General features: G+C 43.6%; 1 protein-coding gene across 2 annotated transcripts in view; it reads left to right on the top strand.

Moving 5' to 3' along the window:
* The window catches only part of CABCOCO1 (ciliary associated calcium binding coiled-coil 1), a 113585-nt gene extending 92837 nt beyond the window's left edge, over positions 1–20748 (top strand). Inside the window, exons 6-9 of one of the 2 annotated variants that reach the window (XM_087701946.1) lie at positions 13356–13502; positions 13980–14111; positions 16790–16888; positions 20193–20748. In XM_087701946.1, coding sequence (XP_087558072.1) covers positions 13356–13502; positions 13980–14111; positions 16790–16864 — 354 coding nt within the window. In that variant the 3' untranslated portion in view covers positions 16865–16888; positions 20193–20748. The remainder of the gene's footprint in view (positions 1–13355; positions 13503–13979; positions 14112–16789; positions 16889–20192) is intronic. The other variant, XM_087701947.1, reaches the window with a different exon arrangement.
* Positions 20749–27826: the final 7078 nt, after the last annotated feature.

The following is a 27826-nucleotide window of genomic DNA, read 5'->3' as shown; positions in this document are numbered from 1 at the left end:
AGATCAAAAGGAGATCAAGATACAACTTTTTCGTAAATACCCATGTCTTCAAACAGTATTGTCTTTTGTGTCCTTACTCCCAAATCTGACTATCCTTCTAAAATTAGACAATGCTTGCTTTCAAAGAAGCCCAGAATAAATGTAATTGCGCTGTGGGAATAATATGGGCACAATTTAGCCTTATCTCTGCATTTCCTACTAGCTGCAGGGAATCTAACTCCAGGCATTAAAATGCCACAGAGAAGACATTTGAATAGTGTGATTATTATTCCAAATGAAGGATAGGATAGGATGGGATGAGATGGGATGGAATAAGAATAGAATAGGGAATAAGAAGAGGGAATAGGAATAGGAAATGGAATGGAATAGAATAGAATAGAATAGAATAGAATATGGAATTAGAATAGGAAGAGAAGAGAATATGGAATGAAATAGAATTGAATTGAATTTTTCAATTCCAAGTCCTCCGGGATTGGGCGGCCTATAAATTTAATAAATAATAAAATAATAATAATAATAATCATTTTTATTGGCCAAGTATGATTGGACACACAAGGAATTATCTCCGGTGCATAAGTTCTCAGTGTATATACAAGCAGCAAGTGATAAATCATTATCATAATCATAAATCATAAATTACAACACTAAGTGATAAACATAGGATACTAAATAAAAGCAATCAACATAAGATACAAACAAGAAAGTTATAGCCATCTCTGTTATTTGAGAATAATAGTTAAACAGGTACATAATAAAGTAGGTAATTTTTCAAAATTAATAAAATGAAGCTTTGGAATATTACATTTGGGGCAACAGTGGCAAAACGACCATGGACATACAGAGAGCTGAAGCATTTGAGTCAGTGGTGGGTTTCAAAAATTTTTGGAACCTCTTTTGTAGGTGTGGCCTGCTTTCCGGGTCCACTGGTGGAACCTCTTCTAACCGGTTTGGTAGATTTGACGAACTGGTTCCACCGAATAGGTGCGAACTGGTAGGAACCCACCTCTGATTTGAGTGTTAGATCTGCTGAATCTGTTTCATAGGTTTTTCCCGGGTGGCAAGAGATTGCTTCTTCTTAACCAGCTTGGCAGTGAGTCCTCTTCTGCAAAAAGATAAAGGTTGTCCTTGCACATATGTGGTAGTTGTTCCAGACTCTAGGGGGCGGTGCTCATCTCTTTTTCGAAGCTGAAGACGTCTCTGTTGTCATGTGGCCAGCATGACTAAATGGCGAAAGCACTTGGAACATTGTTATCTTCCCACCAAAGGTGGTTCCTATTTTTCTACTTGCATTTTTACTTGCTTTTGAACTGCTAGGTTGGCAGAAGCTGGGCCAAGTAATGGGAGCTCACTCCGTTACACAGCGCTAGGGATTTGAATCGCTGAACTGTCGACCTTCTGATCAACAAGCTCAGTGTCTTAACCACTGAGCCACTGTATCCCTCTTCTGTAGGTAGAGCTAAATAACACAGAGATTCAGGTCAAGGAAGGGAATGGGGCTCTCTTTTTTTATCAATGTCATGGTTTAATCCAAAGCTTGAACTAAATTGTGGCAGTATATGTCATTTATTTCAGCTCTCCAATAAAACTTTCACATGAATCATCACTCTTATTTATTTGTTTCCCATTATTATATCCCGTCAAAATTACAAGATCTCTCAGGAGTTCATAGAGCCAAGTCATTAAAAAATAAATAAACCTCAATGAAGACCATAAAAGTGTTGCAAAAGTAAGCAACACGTTTTAAATCATTAAAGCAACTGTATCTTAAACTATGTTCCTGGGTGTCTCTGCCTGTTTCTGCTGTCCAGGGAGTTGGCAGAAAGTGGAATCAGAAAGTCCAGCTTTCTTCAGAAAATTGCCTGCCTTTTCCTGTCTGTGGTGCTGCAGCCGTGACCCCCGTGGTCATCTGTAGAAACGCTCTTGAGTGGCTCACGAGCCACCAACTCTGAGCCAGGAACCGGCCAGTCCAACTGGAATCACACCTGTCCCTAGATCTCAGCGTTCCTGTTCATCTCATTGTATGTCACAAAATGCAGAATTACTCTAAGAGGGTATAATAATCTGTCCTTTTCTGTGAAGATAATAAGAGGAAAGAGACGGAGGATACACATTATAAATATAGACTTGATCCATACACATCCAACTTGACAGGTGTCTGTTTTATAAGACTATTCATGTTTTCATTCATGACCTGCTTTACTCTCAAAATCTTCCTTGCAACCCAGTTCTTTTGCATAGATGCTTCCCTCCTTCCACAGATGCCTGTTGGTTTTATGTCAATTTCACCCAACTTGGTCACTAGATGGAGACAAAGCAACCTCCCTTTATGCACTAGAATATTTAGAGATGGCAATCAGACCCACAGATGCTCTGCTATCTCCTGTCCTTTAGGCCATTTGTCAGAATTATTGGTAGTGTCTTCACTTGGGACATTTTGATGGAGATTGTGTGTGACTACTAGGGTGATTTTATTTTGCATAGCAGTAACGTTATGGAGCCAGGGATTTTTAAGGTAAAGGAGATCCAAAGAACATATAATAAACACTGCTTGCCTGGCTCTCATTTAGAGACCCACTTAGGGTCTCAAAGAGGGCAGAATGGAAAAGTGGAGGCAACTGTCCCTTGTCCTATTTTTATGAAATCTCATCAAGCTAAAAGGTGGGAGAATGTCAGGTGCAAATAACCAGGAGCAAGAGTTAAGTTCAAAGCACAGAAGAGTTTATTATTGCTACTTGTACACAAGAATCTAGTCAACTAAGGCACTAGATAAGGGTCAACAGAATTCAAGGGGGGGGCTGGACTTGGGTTATTATGGCAAAGCAATGACTCCAAACTGATGACACTTTTAACTCCACCTTCCAGCTCAGCCTGCTCATCTCTGACAGAGAAGAAGGAAACAAAATATATGCTTCTTAAAATTATCCATTGTTTATTGCTAACCTTTTGTTGGAGGCTCTTGAGTTCAAACACACGTTGAAATCCACCTACCATCAACATTCCCCTAGGAGCCAAGGATAGTTGCCCTAGCTCAGTTGCAGGTTAGGAGTTGTCACTTTCCATAGCTTAGAGCAGTGATGGCGAACCTATGGCAAACATGCCAGAAGTGGCACCCAGACCTATCTCCCTGGGCATGCCAGTCATCACCTGTTGCTCTTCGGGGTTCCGCCATGCACATGTGCACCAGCCAGGTGGTCTTTGCATGCACATGCGTGCCAAAAATTGGAAGACCAGGTGACCAGTGCACATGCACATGCTGGAAACCAGAAGCTCAGCTTCTCGGTGCACACATGCGCCCTGAGGAACTCCTCTTCCGGTTTCCAGTGCACTCGTGCCGGAATGCCAGGGAACTGCTCTTCCAGTTTCCGGTGCTGCCGCACGTGTGCACATACACTCCCATTTTGGCACTTGGTGCCAAAAAAGTTTGCCAACCCTGGCTTAGAGTTTGGAGGTATTCTAGGCTCAGGCGAGGCTCAGTTTCTTAGTTGCAGGAGAGGTTGAGTAATAAAAGTTGCTATCCAAATACCATGATGCATCAAAGAAAATAAACCTCCAGGCTAGTTAGTTATCTCAGTTTTGTCATCTTGCTCGTTTGGAATAAATACATTCTAAAATTTAACTTGTGTGGGGAGGTAATTTGACCCATTTGCCACCATTGGCCAGTCTGATTCTTGGGGTGATTTTATTGGATCTTATGGAACTAGTTTGAAATGGAACGTGCACTGATTAGATTCACAATACCTTGCATCAGAGCCTCGGCTTCCCCGAGAAAGCCATTCAGGGCATTCATTTCAGGTCTGATATGGCTAGAAGGCTTCCAAGCACTTTGCTGACAGACATGTAAGGTGGAAGAAGAACCTTCTCCCTTTTCAAGAATGTATTATGTTTGTTTTGTTTATCCCCCTGTAATAACCTCATGCTCCATATTTGGTTGGAAGGAATGCACTTACTTGATGCAACCATCTGTTTATCAGAGGAACAGAATGATAGCAGAAGAGCAGGGATGGGATACGGGGAGCTGTGGCTCCACCATCACTTTTGTGTGAACAGCTGCACCAGGCAGGTCATTTTCTGGCTTCACTTTTCTTGCACACTTTTTATTCCTTTCGCTGAAGTGGACTGCAGGGAGAACATCCGGGAGCTGTGGAAGGAACACCTGAAGGAAGTGAAAGATTGTCCTTCTCCATGACTTCTCAGACAGATAGACAGATTAACAGAGTTGGGAGGGACCTTGTAGGTGATCTAGTCCAACCCCCTGCTCAATCTTCTGACAAGTGGCAGTCCAGTCTCTTCTTGAAAGTCTCATGTGATGAAGCTCCCACAACTTCTGAAGGCAACTTCTATTCCATTGATTGATTGTTCTCATTGTTCAGAAAATTCCTCCTTGTTTCCATCCGTTATTCCTTGTCTGGCCTTCAGGTGCTTTGGAAAATAGCTTGACCCCCCCTCCTCTCTGTGGCAGCCCCTCAAATATTGGAAGACTGCTCTCATGTCTCCCCTGGTTCTTCTCTTCACTACACTAGCCATGCCCAGTTCCTGAAACCATTCTTCACATCCTTTAGCCTCCAGTCCCCTAATCACCCTGGTTGCTCTTCTCTGCACTTTTTCTAGAGTCTCAACATCTTTTTTATAGTGTAGTGACCAAAACTTCAGAGGACCTAAGTGGGCACATGGTATCTTTTGGATTTTAAAGGACTTTACGGGAAAGGGTACTGAAACACTTGTCAGAGGGGAGGCTTCTCATGACTGGGTATGTTCAGTGAGTCTTCAAGGGAAGGAGAATCTGGGAGTTGCAAGGTACAAAAATGTCTCTATTGGGACCATTCAGAGCCTTCAGATTTTATCCAGGGATAAAATCCAGAAACATCTAAAATTTCAGTCTCCCCCCACTGATTGCAGGAGAGGGAAGTGCACATGAATAATTTAATTTTAGCAATTCAAACGTGAAAAATGGAAGCCTCTCAAATCACCACTAGTCAGTTTTCTGATCAAATGAATTTTGTATTTCCCCGTTTTGATTAAAGTGGGCTATGGCATGAGTTTTATTTTTAAGTTGGTGTTAATTAGAAATATGGAAATAGGATGAGATTCATTGCTCTTCACAGGCAAGGAATATTCACAACCAATTTCTTCACACAATCACATCTATTTTGGAATGTAAACTGAATCCCCACCCCCGAATTACTGGTTTCTGTAGCTGGGTTGGATTGGTATAAAGTCAGTAATTGAATTTGCAGCCTGAAGAAGGACGGTTGTTTTAACAGAAAGTGAGAAGCTGTGCCAGAGCACTTTGCCCACCGTATCTGCTGTCACACAGCACCCCATTACAACCTTTACATCTTTTTGTTGAGCACACATTTAGCTAAAAGCATAACATTTATAAAATAAACTCTAACATGCAGTTTCTGTAATTTTGAAGAATTTGTGTCCTGCTACTTCTAGTTTTAAGATTCTTAAAAGTTTATTTTCCTACACCGGTTTCTTTCTACTAAAGAGCTAGAACTGCTTCATGCTTTTGCTGGAAAGGAGCTGCCTTTGGGCACTTTGGATGGTTCCGGTGAGGACTCAGAAGTCCAGAACAAACTTTGGAAGGTCAACCTCAGCATTTCCCATCCTGGGCTCCTTCCAGATGTGTGGGACTGCATCCTCCAGGATCCCCATCAGAGGCCAGACCAACTGGGGCAGGAATGGTGCCAGCTGACCAGGCTTTCTGACATCTTTAATGCTGGTCCAGTTGTGGTCCTTGGAGGATCCAGATGCTGAATAGGCCAGTTGAAAAGAGGGAGATAAATCTGGCAGGAGGGGGGGGGCTCTTTGTATAACCCAATCTGGATGGAGCATCAAGGGGGGAAGCTAAGACCATCCTTCTGGGGAGAAGAAGGATAGATCTTGAGGGTAGATTCTTTAGTTGGACAGCAGAGGAGGAGAAGGGGGAGGAGGAAGGGGGGGGAGACACAGTGCAGAAGGGAAATAGCCATTTGGATAGGGGAAGAACTTTTCAAAACTATTTAATATCTGAAATCTCAGAGAAAGTACTGTCACATTGACAGTGTTTTTTTATGGTAGTAATTAATGGGTTAAATATGGAGGGAGGAAATAGAAACTGTAGATGATTGAGCTGATGGCGAACATCTCTTAAAATTGTACGTTGATACTCACTAATAGAGATGTTTGCACTTTCAATGATTCTTTGTACCTTTGAACCAGCAGATGCAAAAAAAAAAATTGGATTGTGGTTACAATTCCATAATTAAAATACAGGCAATAAGTGATTTTGTTGTAGGGATATGTTTGATAACATTAAATTTCCTTTGTGTTGATCATGGTCTTCAGGAGACCAGAAAAAAATATCAGTGGTGCTTTATGTATCTGTAATTTTAAAAATGGAGGAGCAACAGAAGCGCCGTACATAGAATAATTCCTAAGTGTGTGTGGCCACAGGCTGTTTTCAAACGCTCATTCTGTTTTGGAAAAGTTTCTAGTCCTCATTGTTTTGAAACCAAGCTTCAGAACACAGTGGTGTCTATCTAGAAGGCCGAGAGTTGGCCAAGATATTCCATCTGGGCTTTGTAGGTGGGAGGCAAATAGGGATCTGAATTGAGGAGGCAGCAGAGAGAATAAAACATTTGCTATCTGCAGATCAGGAGCAGATTTTAATATTACATAAACATCTCCTTGATAACTCATGAGTCACAGCACTTTATTGTATTAATCCTTTGAACGAGCCCAGACATGTCTGGATACTCTTTTACTCTCCCCAAATAGAAATGTGTAGTTAGCATATCGAGCTTGCAAATAATTGAGCAAGCTTGGCAAAAACTATCCTCATCCAGACTAAATGATGTGGTTTATAGTCTCACTTCTTAGAAACCAATGGCTTTTAAAATAATCATTTAAGCTTTTAACAGATTTTTCAGAAACGTTAAGGTACAAAGCGCAAGTAAGAAAAAGCAAGCAGATAGATAGATAGATAGACAGACAGACAGACAGACAGACAGACAGACAGACAGACAGACAGACAGACAGACAGACAGACAAAATATAGCAGAAAGACTTTTTAACGATGGTTTCTCTCTCCTTCCTTTCCAATCGTTACCCAAACACTAACCTAAATATTTATACTTTGCCCTGAATATCATGGGTTTATTTTATCTGCTGCTTTTGATTCATCTCAAGAGCTCTTTTTTCTAGGAATCGCATTCTGTTTAAACAATTTTTACTTGTTTTTGAATAAAGACAAACCAACATAAAAATAAAAAACCATCTCCCATTACAAATTGGAGAAAGTGTGTCAGTTGGTTACAATATTTCCCTGCATCTCTTCCATAGTCATCATCTGCTTTTCATATCAAATCGCATATTTTAAATTCACCTATATTCATGTATATCACAATTATTATATCTCAACCTTAATTTGACTATAATTGTTTTTACATCCTTTTATATATAATATTCAAAATCTAGAATAGGATTATATGATAACATTCCATTAAATCATCCTAAAATCATCCAATCACAATATATCTTTATAACATATTCTAGATAAAACTTTTAAACTTCCTCTCATAATCTCCATGTGTTGTTTATATAAAATTTCATATTATCAAACTAATATATCTATATGTATTGTTATCATTATTAATAATTATTTAACTATAGCTATTATCACTTCATTTTATACATATGACTAGTAAACTAAATTTAGCTTAATTTTTTATTATACATTTTCATTGCATCAACCTGTATCTTTCCAGTAATAGTACTGTCTTATATCTCTTGCCATTTGTAGCATTTATATTCTAGTTACTTTCTTAATAAATCTTGTATAAACTTCTCTTGGCAACATGTTATTTTTTTCGTATCTCATAAAAGCTTGAAACCCAACATCTGTTCTTTCCATCAGCTTATCTTTGGTTATCACTAGTGCTTCTGTCAAGATTTCTCTCCTTATGTCTGTCAATTTTTCTCTCTTTTCTTCTTCTGTGCTTTGAAGTCTGGGGTAGAGTTCTAATCCATCTATCTCCCCTTTCATATTCCGCTCTTGCCATTACCAACCATGCTCACTTGTTGTCAGTATCCAGTTTTCTTATCTCTTTTCTCATTTTTTTCTTCCATCTTTTGAACTCCATCCTCCACTTTCTTCATTTGGTAAACATCCTCAGTTTCTCCATCAGATTTTTCTGTTTTGTATTCCATATTCTCCAATCTCTTTTCAATTCTCTCTGTCACAACTAATAGATTTTGACTTTCAAACATAATCATTTGCAATGTTACAGTTTATTTTTCCTGCTGAGCCATTCTTTCAATTTGCAGATAGTGCCACTATAGGGTTCATGGCTATTTTAATAAACTTCAAACAGGTTCATTTATTATCTTCCAAGTCAAAATGTTGTTTTCCCTCCAATAGCTAGTGATAGAACTTCCAAAAGGTACCTGTATAAACAACTTGTGCTCTTCCTACTATCACTGTCAGTAAACAAACTGAAAGAACCTTGAATCTCAAGTGATCAAAGAGAAAGAAGAAAAAACAATATATTCAGCCTCCAGCCCCTAAGTGGCAGTGTAACTGCTTTTCCTCCTGTTGTTACAACCCTCTTTATAATCCTTCTTATTATCTTCTTTATATTCCAAGCTTAAGAAAGAAAAAAAACCTTAAATGGGGATCAAAAACAATGCAATCAATCAAATCAAGAATTATAAAAAAGGAGAATTTTAATCCATAGGTATAAGCAAAAGTGAAAAAAGAAGAAATAATTAATCCATTCAGTTTAAAAAATAGGGAGCCCCTGCAAAAGTTCCATCTGTGAAAAAAATATTAGAAACTGGATAACACACTTACGGTAAGTTTAATGCAGATCAATCTCACCACCTACAGTATTCTGTCTTCAATCTTAACTTATTTTTTTTCTTGGGTAGTCTCTTCCTCTAATAAAAAAATTCCCTCACCAATTCAACACATTTTCTCTTTTTGCTTTTTTCCGTTCCGGGGCTGTTCCAACTTCAGCAGCTTCATTAGCTGTGTTTCTATCACTGGAAAAAAAGGGCTATTCCTGGATCTTTCAGGGACTTTGCGGTGTCCCTGAGATCAGTAGGAGGTGCCCTTCTCAATCACCATTTCTGCAGGACGGTTTAGGTCCAAATGGACCGTCCAGTGGCAGAAATTTGACTGCGATCTCAGAGCACCAAGATCGCACATCGTGCCGTCATGACATCAGCTCTCCTCTCTAGGAATTGCATTCTGAGCATCCCAGTTTTCTCCGCTGTGTGCTGCTCCAAGCAAGTTCCAGGATGGCCACCATCATCTGCAAATAACACAGCCTCCCTGGAAGATGGGAGATGTTGCAATTTCATTACAACTATGAGACTATGAGGGGATTCTAAATGAAATCAGTGCATAAAAGGCTGCATCACAGAAGGAATTCCAAACTGTACAGAGAATTAAAACACAAGTAGAGTTAATTTAGCATTGCACTAAGAAAAAAAGAAAAACTCAATAAGACTACTTGACTAGACTGTGTAGGAAGTTAACACCCACCTCTCCTAGAAAATGAAATATTTTAGGAAATATTAAAAGGGCAGAATATTTCCTCCTAAAAGGGAGGCAGAAACTCATCCCACCACCTTTGTCAATGGGCCATTAAGGCCTGAGCCAGCCTATTCTATATAACCAAGATCTACCCCACCTCATTGCCCTTCATTGCACCACCCACCAAGTTTCAACCAAAATTAGCACACAACCTAGAAAGCTAGCTATGACCTCTAACAGCAACCAATCAGGATATTCTTCCTGTGCCCCAGGAAATTCAAAGCCCAGAAGAAAGCATAAAACTCAGGCTCCCTCGGGCATCCCTGCCCTTTCCTGCTGAGGAACTCAAGCCATGTGGTCCTGTCCACCATTAAAACATCTTTCCAAACAGCCTCCATGTTTCCAGTGTCTTTTCCCCACTTGGAACTGAACCCAGATAGACACTTCTTCCAACAACTGCTTTCCTATTTCTGCTCAAAACATCAGATTTCCACGGCAAAAGGTTCTTCTGTGCCTCATTCATATGGATTTCCCATGGATTTTAGGGAAAGCTTCTACTATTAGATGCTGCTCAGTGGTGGGTTCTGGATCCCGTTGCAACCGGTACGTTGTAACCGGTACGGTTGCAATGGGGCCCAGGGTCCTCCACATGAACACGTGCAGTGTGTGCATGCATCCTTACCTCTTGTGCCGCCTCCTCGAGCCTCCATGATGCTCCAGCTGCTTGACGGAGCGTCGCATAGGCACCATGTGCTCCGTGTGCATGCGCGGGAGTGCAAAAGAGCTCAAATACAGGTAAGGAACAGGTGGGCAGGTGGGCCATCTGGAGCACCGTACCGGAATGGTACCAGGTGCTCCAACCAGGCACCAGTGCGCCCGTACCCGGGCATACCGCCTGCAACCTACCACTGATGCTGCTGAAATGCTCACCTTGACTTACAGGCTTCTGACTCCAGTCTCCAAAGGAGCCAATCTTTCTGCATGTGTGCTTGATTGACATGGGGCCTTTCTGAGAATCCAAGCTGCAAGGCTTTCCTTTTTACCCTGCAGGCTGATCACAGCCCCTCTCTTGGGTCCTTGCAACAGTGGCTCAAGGCAAGGCAGGAGAAAGGCCCACATGTAGCTTTTGAGCATGAGGACGAACCAAGAAACCCTCTGATTCCCCAGAGAAACTATTCCGAAATCCCTGGGTTGTGCTTCCACCCCTGGAGGAATATGCCAATGGATGGAAAACTCATGGCTGTCCACAAAGCTTCTCCTGGAGGTGTACGCTGTAGTAGAATTTGGAATTCAGGGCAGCCAGAGACTTAAAAGATTCTCAAACCAAAGAAGCAAAGAGATGGGTGAAATTGCTTTGTTAATATTGAGATGTGTCAATTGGGAGGGAGGTGGGGACGTCAACTCCCAGGATTCCCTATTCAGCCATGCCTTAACCTGTTGGTGTAAATCAGTTTTCTTTAAACATGGCAACTGGGTGGGATTCAAATAATTTAACAACCGATTTTCTGCCCTAATGACCGGTTGGGTGGGCAGGGCCATGGTGGGCATGGACAGGGTGTGTGACAGGCAACACTTGGTCTCCTGCATCCCCTTGGGAGCAAAAATGGGCCATGGGGGGGGGGAAGGATGCGCTGCTTCCTCATACCCCATTTTGGGCCTGGTGGGCCTCTCTGTAGCCTCCTGGGAGCAAAAATGGGCTTTGGGTGGGAACACCGCATACCCCTCACGCTCCGTTTTGGGTCTAGTAGGCCTCCCTGCGCTTACATGGGAGCCAAAATGGGATGCATGGGGACTCCTGGAAGTGGAGAGGACAGCACAATTTAACTACCAGTTCACCCAAATCAGCCCAAACCGGCTGAATCCCACCACTGCGGGAGTTGACGTCCACCCATCTTAAACTTGCTGAGATCACGTGGTCTAGGCTGGTATCTGCAGTGGAAATTGCTAAAGGGGCTTTCTGGAGCTGTATGGCAGCTTCTTTTTTGCTGCTATTGGGACACGGAGGTCAGTCTGGGGTTGGCCGAAGAGGGAGATTTGCAGAACCCAGAGATCCAGCATGGGTTCTCTTCTGTTCGAAATGGGACGGGTGACAAATGGCCAAGGGAGGGGAGAAATGGGGTGGGCAGGTGCCTGTGTCTCAGCCATTAAATAAATTAGCATGGATTGGATTTTCTTAGAATGTTATATGTGAGCTTCGTTCACTTAAAGCCCCTCCCATGCTGAACAAACAATACGTTTCTCTTTTTTTGGGGGGGGGAGTAACTTTAAAAGAAAAGCAGGATTGTAATGCTGACCTTGTCTCCTCGGTTTTAAATAATTTTCGCGATATAATCAATGGTAATGGTATACATGAGGTTTTGTTTAAAGGAAATACAACGCCTTAATTGTACTGCTTAAAGAAAAGCATTGCATCAGAAAGATTCATTTAAATACGTTTGGCTCGAGGCTCTCTTCACAATTCATTCATGCTGATTTTCTCTTGGACTTGTTAGGAATGCAGAATATAAAAAGAAATCAGCAATATTCTGTCCCCAAAGCTCACTTTTATTCAGAAATCTCTGCTGCCAACAAGAGGCTTCCTTTTTATCATAAATTGAAACTACAAGTGCATTTAAAACCTGGCCGAATGTTGCAGAGATTAACAAAACAGGCTCCTTTCTGTGATTAAATGGTTGTTTGAATGAGGAGCTGATGGAGGAGACAGATGAAAATTCTGTGCACAGAATCATTGGGACCCACCAATCTGTGTAAAGGCACATGGGGAGGGCGCATACAAGCCATGTTTGGGACTGAATTTGCTGGACTTTCTGAGTGGCAACTGAATTCAACTGCCAAGCCAAAACAATTGACAACAATTGCGAACAAGCAAAAATTGGGGGGGGGGAGCGCTCGGGAGACCTCAGCAAGGGAAAAGGCAGGGAGTCTTGTGCTTAAAGAAGGATGGAGGCTGCTGGGGCATTTATGGCCCAGCTGTATTCTTTCTCCCAGCATCACCTGTGTTCAGTCATTTGCCCTTCCAACAAAGGTCTCCACTTCGCCACAAGTTTGAATGGTTGCATTTGGTTTCCTGTTTTGAGACACAGGCGATTGAACCTGAGCACTCTCGGCTTCTTTAAGGCCCCACAAATTGAGTTTTGCCAGATCGCCCAAAGCAGGGATCAGCAACCCAGCTCTGGAGCCACATGTGGCTCTTTCATCCCTCTGCTGCGGCTCCCTGTTGCTGGTCAGCTCCACAATTGATAGGGCTTTCGGTTAGGACAGGTAGAGGAAAAAGGACACCACACTAGGAGGAGACTTTATAGTGGGGGGACTGGACTTCTGGTTGTCTCCAGAATTGAATAGGGGGCTTCCGGTTAGGACCTTTGTGGCTCTGAGTGTTGCCGACCCCTGGGCCAGAGAGAGGAATGGATCTCTCTGATGTCTCTCATTGTCCCTTTTGGGGGGGGGGGCTTCTGCCCTTCACATTGGTGGTTCAGAGTACAAGTAGTCCTCAACTTATGACCACAATTGGGAATGGGATGCCAAGTATTGTGGTTGTTGAGTCTTGCCTGATTTTACAACCTATTTTGCCATGGTGGTTGAGCCGATCCGGCTCCCCCATCTGACAAAACAGTTGTTAGTTACCAAACCTGGAGAGCAGGTCTGAGAAGGATGTCAGGGAGGCTTCCAGCACTTGGGAAGAGTAACCAAAGAGACGGCATGGTCTGCCTGGGCCTTTGGCTTCCTTTCTTGAAAAAGCCATCAGCAAATGGTGCCCAAGAGGAGCCATGGGTTGCATTGCTCTTCTGTAAATCTCCCTTGCTTTCCCCCCCGTTTTATTTCTTCTTAACAGAAAGTGGTAGAACTAGTCAAGCCCGCCAAGACCCCTTTCCCTGCCCCCTTGGAAGAAGGCTTGCCCAGCGACATCTATTTCAAGTTCGTAGCTCTGACTGCAGGGGACGAAGAGGAGGAGGAGGAGGAAGAGGAGGAGGAGGAGGAGGTAAGTGGAGGTCTCTGGGAAGAAAGCAAAATGCCACGTACTGAACTCTTTTTTTTTAATTCTCCTTGGCTTCCCTTCCCAGGAGGCAGTTTTAACTGAGAGGCTGCCCTGATCAGTTCTTTGCCCTATGAAGCTTGGAGGCCTCCAAAAGAGGACCTTGCCCCAGCCTGGGCTTCTTCTCAGCCCCCCAAAATGCCCCACCTCTTCCTGGCTTAGAGGAGCAACATTGGGTTCCCTGCATCCCTTCACTCACATTCACATAAACATTTTCTCTCACACACACAGACACACACACGTGCGCACAAACACACTTTTGTCCAAAGAACTTGGGAGGGTTTCCTGTCATGAGTGACAGCAGGAAATCTGTCAGTGGCCAAGGTGGGGGTGGGGGCATAAGTGACTCCCTCTGCTGTAGGAGGCCCTTTCCCCCTGTGATGAGAGGGGTCGCTTGGTGAGCCTCTGCCTGTCCTCTTTTAGGAACCGGGAGGCGTCCTTGCAGAAGAGCCAGGTGAAGAACAAGTGACCGTGGACCCTTTGATGGGCTACACCATCGAGGACGTTCGCTCGGTTCTGGGCCAGCTCACCAACGAGCTCATTGGCAACATCCAGGTAGGGTTGCAAGAAGCAACTTGACTTCATTCTGCTTTCATGCTGTGCCCCACAACGGGATGTCTTTGCCAGGATGAACTGAGCCCTGTTGACCACATCAAAGCTGCTGTGCTACTCTTCCCAAATGTGAGTTTCGCTACCTCAGAGGGAATTGGAAAATGCCTCTGCAATGTCATCAGCATGGAAGCCCACTCTGGTGCAGATGAGGCAGCAAAGGAGCCCTTTTTGGATCATTCCTCTGCCTGAGCCAGCGCCTCCCTTTAGGGGACAGCCCCAAAAGGAGGGCACAGCAAGTGGGGTACAGCAGAGGGTCTCCCCTGCCGTCCCCCTGCATCTGCAGTGCCCTCTTAGGCCAGGGTCCTTGCTTAGGGACTCCCCACAGGTACGTGGTCTGAGCAAAGATCGTTTCTGTTCAATTAACATTTCATTTTTTGCCGATTTTGGCTGTTCTGATACATCTCATGGATTCTATCTGGAAATCCATGTGGAATGACCCGTTAACAACCCCGTGAAAATACCACTTCCGGGAGGGAAGGAATGCCGGTTTAGTTCCGTTTTATTGCAAATTGAGCTGTTTAACAATAAAAAAAAAATGAAACAAGAAAAATGAAAGAAGAAAAACGTAGTGCTGGGAGTCTTTCCCACTTGGGAGAGCTGAAATATTTAAGAGCGATTAAATGGGGGCATTAAAAAATCCTGGGAAAGTTTACATTCTGCACAAGGGTCGCAGTTGCTTTTGCTAACCTGCTACTACAGACAGGCAAATGCCTTCCTTGCAGTTTCTCATATTTTCCATTTGTCAATTCCCTTTAACCTATTCCCACAGAAGTTCAAGAATATTTGTTAAGCTTACAGTACAATTTGTGGGTTTCTGCACATTCCTCCAAAAGAAACATCATTTTATTCGTAATTTTCCTTAATCAACACGCTTTTTGCAGTTTTCCTCCAAACGTCCCTTTGCATTAGGCAGCTGCGTAACTCCTTGCAGGGCAGAATGGGTTCCAGAAGGCAGCCAGGTGTCCAGGTAGTGGGGAATTGGAGAGGAGAGCCCCCTTCTAATTGCAGCAGCTACCTTCTCCCTGCCCCAAGTGTCTCTCTGCCTGCGCATGCAGCCCTGAGCATTTTTTTAGGCCACAAAGCTCCAGAAGCCCATTCTATTAGCTCTCCTGACTCATATGTGAGCATCACAATGAAATTAAGCTCTGCGTTCTGATGCTTCTTTCTCGGATGTTTACTAATAATTAAGCTTTAGTTAAAAGAGACCGGCACTTAACTCACTTTTTCCCCTGGAGTTTCATTTCACTTCCAGTTGGGTCTTCAGAAGGCAAGAGGGGTTTCCCTTCCCCCACCCCACAAAATGCAACCCCACATCAAAGGAAATAGAATAGAACAAACCTGTAGTATTTGTTTTATTTATTTATTTAGTTTGTCACTCCTGTACAAGATAATAGGAATAAGAATAAACATGAATAAGAACACATGGAATGGGGACAAATAAATGGGGAGAGTAGGACAGGGACGTTAGGCATGCTGGTGCACTTATGCACACCCCCTTTACAGACCTCTTAGGAATGGGGTGAGGTCAACAGTAGACAGTCCTAAGGTTAAAGTTTTGGGTGTTTGAGGATGTAACAACAAAGTCAGGTAGAGCATTCCAGGTATTGACCACTCTGTTGCTGAAGTCATATTTTCTGCAATTGAGTTTGGACCGGTTTACCTTGAGTTTGTATCTATTGTTTGCCCGTGTATTATTGTGGTTGAAGCTGAAGTAGTTGTTGAGAGGTAGGACGTTGTCAGACCACAGGCTGCATAGTTCTAGGTTGTCCAAGCCCAAAAGTTTGAGCCTGGTGACATAAGGGATTCTGTTGCGAGCAGAGGAGTGGAGGACTCTTCTCGTGAAATACCTCTGGACTCACTCAATTGTGTTAATGTTTGATGTACAATGTGGATTCCAGGCAGACGAGTTGTATTCGAGAATAGGTCTGGCAAAGGTTTTGGATGCCCTAGTTTGCAGTACAATGTTACTGGAGAAGAAGCTTTGCAAGATTAGATTCACAACTCTTAATGCCTTTTTGGCAAGGCGGTTACAGTGAGATCAACCTTCCCAGCTTGGTGACTCCAGATCATTTGGAGCAAGGCTTTGGCAACTGTGTGCCAGGAAGGAAAGACAGGAATTTTACATATCTATACAGTCTCCATTTCAGGAAGGTCAGACCATCTGCCCCACCCCACCCCACCCCCAAGGAAGGGGACTTGTGTTCTGCAAGCACAGGTTGAATTGTTCAAACACCAGGAAGCCAGGAGGCATTTGCTGTCCTATAATTCAGGGGTCTTCCCCAGCTTTGCTGGCTGGGGAATTCTAGGAGTTAAAGTACTTCAGGCTTAAAGTGGCCAAGGTTGGCGACCCCTGCTATAGTTCAAAGGGAGCTGAGTCCCACTCTGGGTTGGGGCAAAGGGAGCTTAGATGGCCCCAGAAGAGGAGAGTTTATGGAGTGCTGCCCTGTCCCACTGAAACCGCAGGGTTTTTTAGCCTGGCCCTTTTCCCAAAGAGGCAGAGCAACCTGTGGACTAACCAATATCAGCTAACACTATACAGTCTGTAGTATGTTTTGGATGTAATGCATACGAGAAAAAAAGAGACAGAAGATTGCAGAGTTGCCAAATGCTCCTCTTCATAGTCTGAGATCTACGAGAAGCTCCAAATGCAAGAAGACGCCTATTCCACCAGAATAGAGAAGCTGAAGAAAACCTGAAGCCATCAGAGCAGCGGAGCAAAGGTAGGATCCTACATGCAGAGGAATTCGTAGGGTTTTGTTGGTGAGGGAAGCACAGTTTAGGCAGGATCCAACCCTCTGGGAATCGATGCAGTTCTTCCTCTAGAGCTGGACTGGGTAGCAAAATCATGAAGACTAGAGAGCAGTGAGCCCTCCTTTAAAGTAATCCCTAATTTTCCTATGTCTTTTCTAAGCTGAGCAACATCTGTGAAGCTTCTCCTTCTTGGTTGCTGGAAAATATTTGGAGGACTCAAGCAGGGGTGGGCTGCTACGGGTTCACCCAAGTTCAGGAGAACCTGTAGCTACCATTTCCCTGAAAATAAGACCTCCCCGGATAATAAGTCCAATCAGGCTTTTGAGCACATGCGCTAAAATAAGCCCTCCCCCCAAAATAAACCCTCCCTGAAAATATTGCAACACAGCAGCAGCCATGAGCTGATCACGCTCACCGCCTCCCGTACCTCCAAAATAATAAGACCTCCCTGAAAATAAGACCAGGCCGGGGAAACACAGTAATGTTATGGCCAGTTCAGAGAACCTCCAAATCCCACCCTTGGCTAGCTCTGCCCACCCTACCCCTCCCCTCCCACGCTGCCCCTCCCCTCCCAGGAGTCTCCACACGGCCCGTTCTGGATGCGAGGTAAGTGCAGGGCCCATGCAGAAGATCGGGGAGAGAAAAAACAGGCCACCCAGAAGCCATCCAGAGCCCAGGGTAGAAAGTTTTTGCCTTCCCAGAGGCTCAAGGAAAGCCTCCGGAGCCTGGAGAAGGCGAAAACACACCCCACCCCCAGCTGTGGTGCAGGAGGCTGACTAGGCCACACCCACCATGGCCACGCCCACCCAGGAACCAGGCAGAGTACCCATTGTTAAAATTTTTGAAGCCCATCCTTGGCACTCAAGTATGTATTTCTCTATTGTAGGGACAGTAAGCAAGCTTGTCTTTGGTTGTGAAAGGTTTATCTCCTTTCTATGGATTCTCCTGCTCTTCTCAATCTACCCACCCTGAGGTGCCTCCCTGAACCTCTGCCTGGAGAGAGGATCATTCTCTGAGGATCAGGGCATCATAAGTGCTTCTGCTTGTTCCTTGTGCTGCATGATCAGAATGCTCATCCTTTGGGAAAATGTCAGAGCGCTGGCTTCTGGGAAATGTTTCCTCCAGAGGTGGTATTTTATCAGTTCGCCCGAACCGGTAGTGGAAATCGCGGGTGGCTCCGCCCACCCACCCCAGCTCTATGGCATCCCATTTAGGCCCTTTTTTCTCCAAAAGCGCATGAGTGGAAGGCTTGCGTGCTCCCATTTGCAAACTGGTAGAGAAGATAGGTGAATACCACCCCTGGCTTCCTCCCTAGAATTCCTCCCACTCCTCTTTTACATGAGACCCAAATGGAGAGAGCCACAAGTACAAATCAGCCCCGCAGGTGGGGTTGAAGGGAGAGACTGGGCTTCCGCGAGGTGGCCTGACTTATTTCATGGATGGACAACTAGCCTGAGATGAGTTCAGTTTCGCAAAGAGGAGGAAAACGGGTTTGACGAAACACACCCTTTGACCAAATTCTTTGGGGCTGCAGAGGTGACATATAGAAGGAAGTACAGTGGGAGCCCTATTAAACCAGTCAATGAAAAATCTAATGAAAGTACATTGGCTCATAAATTTCATAGTCTTCCCTGTTTGGGATTGTAATCCAAACGGCACAGGAAGAGGAGGAGAACCGCTGTATACTTCAAAAGTGTCCATTCTTGCTCAGAATTAATTCGACAGTGCTCTGGAGAGCATCCAGGTTAAAGTAAACATGGCAAGTGAATAAAAGCAGTTCTGTTGCTGATGGCTGCTGTGGCTCATCAAACCAGGGAGAAGACACGCAACATTCTTTATTTACGAAACAGAAATGAAGTGCAGAGGGGCCAGAGGATGGAAAAATTTGTTTGGGTACAGTGTTTGTGGAATAAGTCTTCAGAAGGAAATTCCACAATATCCGAATCATTTGGATATTTCTTTTCCTTATTCCCCAAGTGCAGACAAACTTTTCTCATGACAATGTTCTTCCTGGAACTGGGGGGAGTTTAGATTGTTCTATGTAGGGTAGGGGTGTCAAACTCAATTTCATTGAGGGCTGCAACAGGGTTGTGTTTCACCTGGGGGGGACTGGTGTAGGTGTGTTGGGGGCACCTGTGGTGGCCCAAGCACTCTGCCAGCAAAAAACAGGCTCCTGAGCTCCGTTTTCATTGGCAGGGGATTGCACGACACCGTGGCAGCCAAAAATGGAGCTCAGGACCCTGTTTTTGCTGGCAAAAGCACCACAGACTGGTCCTTTGCTGTTTCCAGGCCAGATCTAAATATCCTGCAGGCTGGATCCGGCCCCTGGGCCTTGAGTTTGACACTCCTTGTGTAGGGTTTGAGAGTGTCTGTATTTGAGCATCAAAAAGAATTGCATGTCTGAAAATAATTGTCTGAATAAATTGGGTCACAAAGAGGAAAGGGGCACACAGAGCAAAAGCTAAAACATCTAGAACAATTTAAAAATAATATGCACCCTGTTGTGTTAACTCAGGAAAATAAAATGGTCATGTAAAGTACAAGGAAGAGGCATACTGGCCATCAGGCTCTGCCAATCTATTTTACATTAGCATGCCTAATCAATAACCCTTTCATTTAAATGTTCCTCGATTTTGCTGATTGTCTCAGAAAAATCTCAAAATCTCAGATGCTCAGAAAATGCCTTCAGCTTCTTTAAGAGATGGAATATCATGAAATCTGGGACAAATGGTAACGATGGTTAGAAATGAGGAAAAAAGGCCAGGACAGAAAAACACAGAAAAAATCAGAATTGGAAAATATGGTATTAAGAATGTGTGATAGGTAGGAATGGGATATGTATTTGTATGAATAGTAATTATATTTTTAAAAAGGATCAATAGACAGGTAATCTGACTGACTACACATACCTACGGTATGTAGTGGATATAAAATATAATTGTTATAAGATCTAATCACTATATGGAAATATGTATGCCAGAAATATTGCCCTATGTCCAATGTTTTTAATGTTTATCGAATATAAAACTTTATTAAAAAATGCCTTGAGCTTCTCTGGATGATGTAAACATGGTTGACCTGAAGCTTGGCTAGGACAAAGCCCCTTCTGATGTCCCCTTTGCAGAAGATGCTGCTAAGATTGACCAATTATCAACGTGTCCAGTTTGATTCTAGAGCCCCTTCAAGCAACCTGGGGAGGAGCTTAGAGGATGACATTCTGTGTTTCAACCTTGTGGAGGTTTTTCCTCACCACTTCTTCTATTTCTTTCCTAGGAAAAGCATCTGAGATTAAGGGAGATTTTGCAAGGCCTCTTGAAGGCCATCTGCTCATCGCCCTGCAAGTCAATGGAAGAGAAGAAAGTTTTCAATAGCAAGGAGCAGACCATTTTTTTCCCTGCCCCATTTTGTTATTTGACTGAGTACATTAAAGAAGTGTTGTTCATTTGGGTCCTGAAATACTACAAAGTTGGAAGTCATGAGTCTGACCTCTTTCACTGTGGTTCCCTTACTTTCTTCTCTCTTGCTTACCTCGGCTTCTTCTAGAGAAATTAAGACATTATTGTGGGTTCAGGAAGAAAGAGATCGACAACATTGCAGAGTTGATCATGCTTCTCTTGTAATTTAACCAAGCTGCGTGAGGGTGATAGAAGTTGGGCCACATAGCTGAAAGTCCCGAGACCCAAGTTCTACTCCCAGCTGGCCTTCAGCTCTCACTGAAGACCCATACGCTGGTCTTCTTCATCCTGGGGGTATCTGGCGAGGCTTCCATGGTGACATTCTCCACTCCATTTTGGGATCATTTCCCCAAGAACCTGGTGCCTGGAAGGTCAGGTCCATCCCCCCCATGAAACTCTTGCAAGAGTCTCAGTTGTGTGCACATTTTTGAAAAGTCTGTGTGCATGCGTATTTATTTCTCGTGCATTTTAACTTTTCATGCTACCTGAGTAACTTATAATGTTTCATTTTTTGTTGCAACCCTGGGAATATAATAATGGATGGGCTGAGGCAGACCAAAGGACATCCTGGCCAACAGTCTCCACCAGCAAGTGATGAGCTGAATTTGGAGTTCTCAACTTGTGTTGAATTTATAGGCGGAGGCTCTACGTAGCGGTTATGATCCTCATTGATTGAGATCTTTGATTGATGTCTTTACCTAGGTTGGTAAGGCAAATAACACTTGACGATGAGCTGATATACAATAACTACGAGACAAGAATCTTTTGTTTTATACTTCTAAAAGCTTATCGGTGTTTGTAGTTATATCCAAATGTTTCAGTCCTGCCTTGTCAACCTCTCCTTTGTTCTGGCTGTTAGATATCAGCTCCAAATGTTCCATTCTGTGTTATGGTTAGATTTTGTGATCTTCCCTAGAGCCTAATATTTAAGTCAAGCTTTATCAGGCTACTTATAGAGAAGAATTTGGTCCCTTGATTGTATTCCAGGGAAATGTTTTCAATTCCTTCTGCTGCCAGACACATGATGTGGATCATACTAACCATTTTTCCCAAGCCTTCTTGACCCCCCCCTCCCCCCTTGCCATAATAAACTAATTTGCACAAGGGTGGTGGGGGATTTGGCAGTTCTCTGCAAAGGGAGGGTCTCTCTCGCTGATACGGACCAAATGCCAGACAGAACATGTAATCCAACCCAAGCAGGGCTGTTTGCAATACCTCCTTTCACCGCTGCCATGTTGACAATTCAGCTGAACATTGTTTTAAAAGAAACCCAGGGGAGACTCAGAAAATGATGAGTTGGTCAGATGAATCCCTCTTCCAGGAAGATTGATAGACATGATGATCAAAGGAAAAGGAAGCCATGCTAGAAAATTAGCACGGCTTCATCAAAAAGGAAATCCTGCCTGTCTGGAACAGGAGTCTCCAACCTTGTCAACTTTAAGACTTGGGGACTTCAACTCCCAGAATTCTTCAGCCAGCTGGCTGAAGAATTCTGGGAGTTGAAGTGCACAAGTCTTAAAGTTGACAAGGTTGGAGATTCCTGGTCTCGAGGATTTGGTTTTTTTGTTTTATTTTTGTTCTTTAGGGTGCCAAAGGACACTTGTTGGAGATGCCCACTTGACTCTGAATACCTGATTTCTTTTTTTAAAAAAAATATTTGCTTAAAGTTTGCCGCCAAGACTTACAATTGTGAGGAAAGGGGCCTGTCGTTTTAATGGTTGCTAATTGGTTTTTAAAAAATCCCAAGAGAAAACAAATGGGAATAATAAATGTGCAATTTTCCGCTTGGAGGGACTGCTGCCTTTAAACTTGTTCATTGTGATCGCGACGCGGGGTAAGAAATGAGCTGACCAGATTTGGGGATGATGCAAACTATTCAGTGAAGAAGCATCTCTTAAGCTGAGTCTGTGCTCAACCAAACGGCAAATGTGCTTCAATAGATGTAAAATAATGTGCTTTGGGACAGAAAACCCAAACTTCACATATAGCCTGATGAGAGCCGAGTAGTCTGTGATTAACCAAATATTGTTGGGTCCTGTTAGGAGGCCCAGAGGTGCCATCAAGCTGTTTCCTTTCCCAGCTGTGACAAATTCTATGCTAGAGAACATTCGGAAATATATTAAAAACTAAAGCTTCTGACTCTAATGCCACATCCTTCTGTGAAATATTGTTTACAGTTCTGGTCATCGCAGGTGAAAAAGGAATACAATGACAATGCAGGGGGAATTGTGGAAGAAGACAATCACAATGGCCATCAAGTTAAAACTTCTTCCATACCAAAAACATGGAGAATGGTAGAATCTGTAGCTTGGAAGAATGGAGACCAGGAAGGGCTATGGCCAAGTTCTGTGAAATCATGGAGATATTTTTTCTCCCATACTCCACTGAGGATCATTGGGGTTCATTTGTTTGGCCAATACTGGGCAAATCTTGGCAAATCTTGAGTCCTTAGCCTATTATCTCAGCCTTTGAAAGTTGGTCGTGATATTGGATAGCTGAGGTGAGTCAGCCCAGATATTAACTGGCTCTTCCTGGTTTTCAGTTTGTGCTGAATGGTTTAAACCTGCATAATACTTGCATCAGGTACAGAAATCTTAGATAAGTTAATAGCCTATTGAGAGCCAGGAGGTCCCTCCTATGTGCCAATGGTGGGAAGAGGGACAGCTCATGACATGAACATCTGGACTTGCCGTTTGTAGGAGAATGCACTTGCAAGAAGCTGGCTTTGGCTGACCCTGGGGCAGATGAAGAGAATGACTTCATGGAGTGACAAGAAACAGGAAGGGGGAGACTAAAGAAGGCAAGGAGTGTCCCCTCTTCTCCTCTTTGTGTGTGTCTGCTGTGATGGGAGTCACACCAGGACTCTCCTCCAAGGCAAAGCAGGTTCTGGAGCACAAAGGCTTCTTGAGTACCGATGAAGTGTAGACGCTGAGCTTGATTGCTCATGGTTTATTCAGTGCTTTTGAAGAATCCTGAAAAAGTTTCCTTTGGTGTAAATATCTCCTGGATTACTCCATTGATATCTTCCCCTTTGGGGATCCAACTGGAAATTACCACACCACCACCAATTTACCAGCATCTGGCTTCTTGGAACACATTCAGTCAGTTCCCCCCCCCCCTAAATATGAGAGGCGTTATTCAAAATACTGTATTAATAATTGGCCTTTGAGCCTGGATTGATTGATTTGGGAGTGTAATCTATTTACAAAAGCTTTAAATGGATGCTTAAGAGTGTGTGTGCATGTGCGTGTGTCTGTGTGTGCTTCAGTTCAAGCATCATGAACTCTGTCTTTCAATGCCAGCATGATGGTTACTCCTGGTGTGTTTTAGCCAAAGTTTTCTCACCAAGACGAAATGCAAGAGAACTTCTGCAACTGCAGACCCAGCCATTAAAGAGTGGAAAGGGGGGAGACGGGGGGCTAAATACATCTATCGAGATGATCCCAGTGTTTTTGCAATACTGTCAAGGATTGTCATGGCAGATCTCTCACACGGAGAGAGATGATTTACCAGGACCAGTTACTTATCTCAGATGCTTCTGGTTAGGCTTTTTACTGCACACACACAGCCTACTTACTTTCTGTGCTGCGTTTTTAACTCCACGCATCCTATTCTTCTACCTGCAGTTTCCCAGTTTTATTCCTATTCCTCAGTTCTTGCCAGAGGGGAAAGGGTTGAGGGCAGAAGGAAACATTTGGAGTCAAGGGTTAAGAACATTGTCCTGGGTTTTGCCTAAGCTTACCTGTCCCCCACCTTCCCAGGCCCTCCATTGCGTTCACCAGGAAGCAAAGATGGCGGTCCAGTTCAGGGGGGTTCCTGCAGCAGATTCCCAGCACCAGAGCTGCACCCCCAGAAACTCAGGCAGTCTGGAGCTGTTCAGGTGTCCTTCGGGCTCCAGAGTCAGAAAGGGAATCACAGCCCCCTTCACTTCAGGGTGTTCCTGGGTCCAACTGACCATCCATGCCTGTCTGCTTCCAGATAAAACAGCAGGACCTTTCTTGGGTTCAGCTTATTAGGCCAGAAGAGGCCACTTGGAAGGAGGGGAGATTCAGTTCGTATTTGATGGTGTGGATATTTGTACTTTATTTCTATTGACAAGCGTACTTCGAGCTTATTTTCAGATGTGGTGCCAAGGAGGCTTTGTCATGTTTAAAAAGTGTAGCTTAGTTCTGGCCGTTGTGGGATGCCTTCATGTTTTGTGTGTAGACCCAGCTTCTCATTGGCTTTCTTCCTGCTATTGTTACAGACCACACAATGGCCTTTCTTTCCTTTGATTGCTGGGACCTTGTAAAGAAACCATCCCACAGGTGAGAAGTCGAGGAGAGCTTTATACAAATCTTTTAACAAAGATCAGACTCCTCTTTTGAACGTTGCCAGTTGAATTGAGAGAAGGAACAGCTGAGATGGATATGGTGAAAGGCTGGTGGGGTTTTTTTCCCTTCCTTTCTTGCTGAAAACATTCATCCTCCACCCTTCTCAAAGCCCTGGGTATTGAGGACTTTCACAAAAGGGACTGAGGTGAAAAAAGGCAGCTTAGTTTTAAAGATGAAAACAAAGACTTTATTTTTATTATTTTAATGGTATTTTTCTAATGTGCAGCATTTGTTTTCTGTCTTCTTACAGTAACTGATTTAGATGTTCAGTGATTCTGGGCGCTCGCTCTCCCGGCAGGCCCAGGTTCACAAGATCTTCTTGGCCTTCCTTTCCTCTCCCTTGCCCAGGGTAGGGGAGTTACCCAGGTCTACAGAATCTACCAAGATCTGAACTCACCTGGGCTGATTGACAGATAGAGTACAAAACTACACTTGGATGCAGCTGAGGAGCCTTAACTCGGAGGCCTGTTCCCTGGAGTGCAGGGTTCAGCAAGGCCCATACAAATTGTGGTTCATCAGAAAACAAATTGAAAGTTGGCCAGTGTTAGCCCTTGGACAAGGTGAAGGAGACAGAGGAAGAATGGAAGGTCAGCTCAAGCTCCAATTCTCTTCACCAGATTCATTGAAAGAAGCAAATATCTCAGAAGCTGGATTCTTTTTACTTCAGAATCCCAATTTAGCTCTTGTAGTAGAGAGGAGGAGAAGAAGAAACAGAATGCTTACAAGAAGAGCTACAAGGGTTTTTTGTTTTTTCCCCAAAATAGTAAGAAAATATGCAAGACCCCAGCAACGTTACATGTGTAAACAGGATAAGAACAACTTTGTCTCCAAATAGTCCAATGTAAGTTGTTTCAGATGTTTAATTAAATATTCGCAAAAATGCTGGATTGGAATAAATCTTTTCTTAAAAAGAGGCAGATTTATTTAGCTAAATGAGGATGGATGGATGGATTTATTATTATTTTAACCGCCCCAAAAAGAGAGCAAGTAATAACATCATGGACCAGATGTTTAGATCTTGGTGAAGATATTGCTGAGAATTATTGTCCAGCTTTATTCCCTGCTCTGCGCTTGCATCCTTTGTTTTTCAGCCCTAAGAGTGAAAATGGTGTAAGAAGTTAGCACCCACCCCTCTCCTACAATAGAAGAATGAAATATCCTAGGAAATATTGAAAAGGCAGAATATCAAATTTCCCTGGATCAGAAATGGAGAAACATATTTTTAGGTAGGAAACAGACTCACTCTTAATAGCCCCCACCTTTGTCAATGGTGGGGGCTATTAAATTGCCTGAGTTAATCTATTCTACATAACAAAGATATCCCTCCTTCAGATCCAGGATGATGGGATTAAGGCATGATACTATTAGCCCTTAACTCATCTCACCACAGGGCACCTGGAAGAAGCAATGCTCAACCAAACTTGGACTCAAAACACAGCCTAGAGAGTTGCCCCTGCATGGCCCTATGGGAGTCTGACAACCAATCAGAATACATTTCTTACACAGGAACAGGAAACAGAGGGGTGGGATCAAACAGAGTATAAAAATCTCTGGAACTCTCAGCAAGCCTTTCTTTCTCTTTTTCTTCTTCACCCAACATCTGGAAGCATGTGATCCCCCTTTTCTGTTCAGGAACTCAAACCATGTGGTCCTGTCCACCATTAAAATCATCTTTCCAAACAGTCTCCATGTTTCCAGTGTCTTTCTCTCCACTTGGAACTGAACCCAGAAGGACATTTCTTCCAACATTGGCTTGGCATGAAAAGGTCCTGAGATGACGTTGGTGGAGATTGGGGCGGGGCATGCTGATGTGGTCCGGGGGGGCAGGTTTGTCCACAGATGTGTTTGCAAATCCTGTGCTTTTCAGTTTTTGCTCCACTGGTTCAGAAAAAGGGAAAGCTTTAGTTTCTTTTACAAATTCCATCGAGTCTTTACTCCTAATTTATGAAGCATGGAGAATTGAGCAGGGAATGATTGAAATCTCTCCTTTTTTTCCACCTATTTCAAAATGGAAAAGGTCTTCTGGACAAGGGAAAGCAGCCAATCAGTGCATTCGTTGAGAAAATAATCAACTTTCCCTGCAAAAGATTAAATTGTGGCCCCTCAATACCTTCCGAAGAGCAGGGGTCACACATGAATCAGGCATTTTTCCTCTGGGGCCACCAAGGGCCCATGCTCTGCCACCCCTGTTTATGTATCACCCGGCTGGCTGTGCTGAGGTCCACAGCCCCATCCTGGAGGAGCATAATGGCTGGTTCCCTCCAAGGGCCCCAGATCCCGGGGGGGGGAGGTGGAACCCCTTCAGCAATGAGGGGGATCGAGACAAAACAAGGGTTTGCCCATATTTTATCATTTTGCTATCCTTATTATATTAATTCATAGAGAGACAGGACTTTATAAAAAAACAGGTCAGTGCTCTCTAAAATGCAGCCTGATCATTCAGATTAATGAACTAAATCAATTAAAACAGTGTCATCTCTGGGGACCTTGGAGTGACACCTGCCCTCTGGAATGAGGTCACCCCTAGATCTTGCCCTGATGACAGTCCAAAAAGACCCGGCTACTTACCCAGACAATGGTTTAGGGTAGAAGGGACGCCCCTGTTTGTGATATTTGTGTTTCTATTGTTGTTAGGTTGCCATCTGGTGATCGTTTTGTGGCTATTTTTGTATTTGTTGTGGTTAATGTGTATTTTCTGCTTTTCTGTAATTTATGGTTGTGAGCCACCTAGAAACAGTTAGAATCAGATAGCATCCAAATTGAAGGAATTTTTAAAAACAATGTGCAAACACAAGCTAATTAATGTCACCTTCATTAATCTGTTGATCATCAGTGAAAAGAACTTGCTTTGTGAGCTACCAAATTCCAACTGTAAAACTCCAAGTGGCCACTAGATGGCAGGAAAGACTTGGAGTTTTCAGTATCACTTTGCTGCCCTCCAGTGAGGATGTGGTTGCTGATGTGATGTCTCGGTTATTCCCTGATAATTGTGCTGTAATCCTATATACACTTTGGACCAAAGAGTGTTTACTTCTAGACCAGCTCAACTTGCTTCCTATTGTGAACATTGCCAGAGAAC

Source organism: Thamnophis sirtalis, unplaced genomic scaffold, assembly GCF_051295495.1.
Source record: "Thamnophis sirtalis isolate CommonGarterSnake01/CBP01778 unplaced genomic scaffold, rThaSir2_p1.2 scaffold_15, whole genome shotgun sequence".
NCBI classification, from domain to species: Eukaryota; Metazoa; Chordata; class Lepidosauria; order Squamata; family Natricidae; genus Thamnophis; species Thamnophis sirtalis.
The sequence above is the reverse complement of the archived record's forward strand: the minus strand, read 5'-3'. Positions and strand labels throughout refer to the sequence as shown.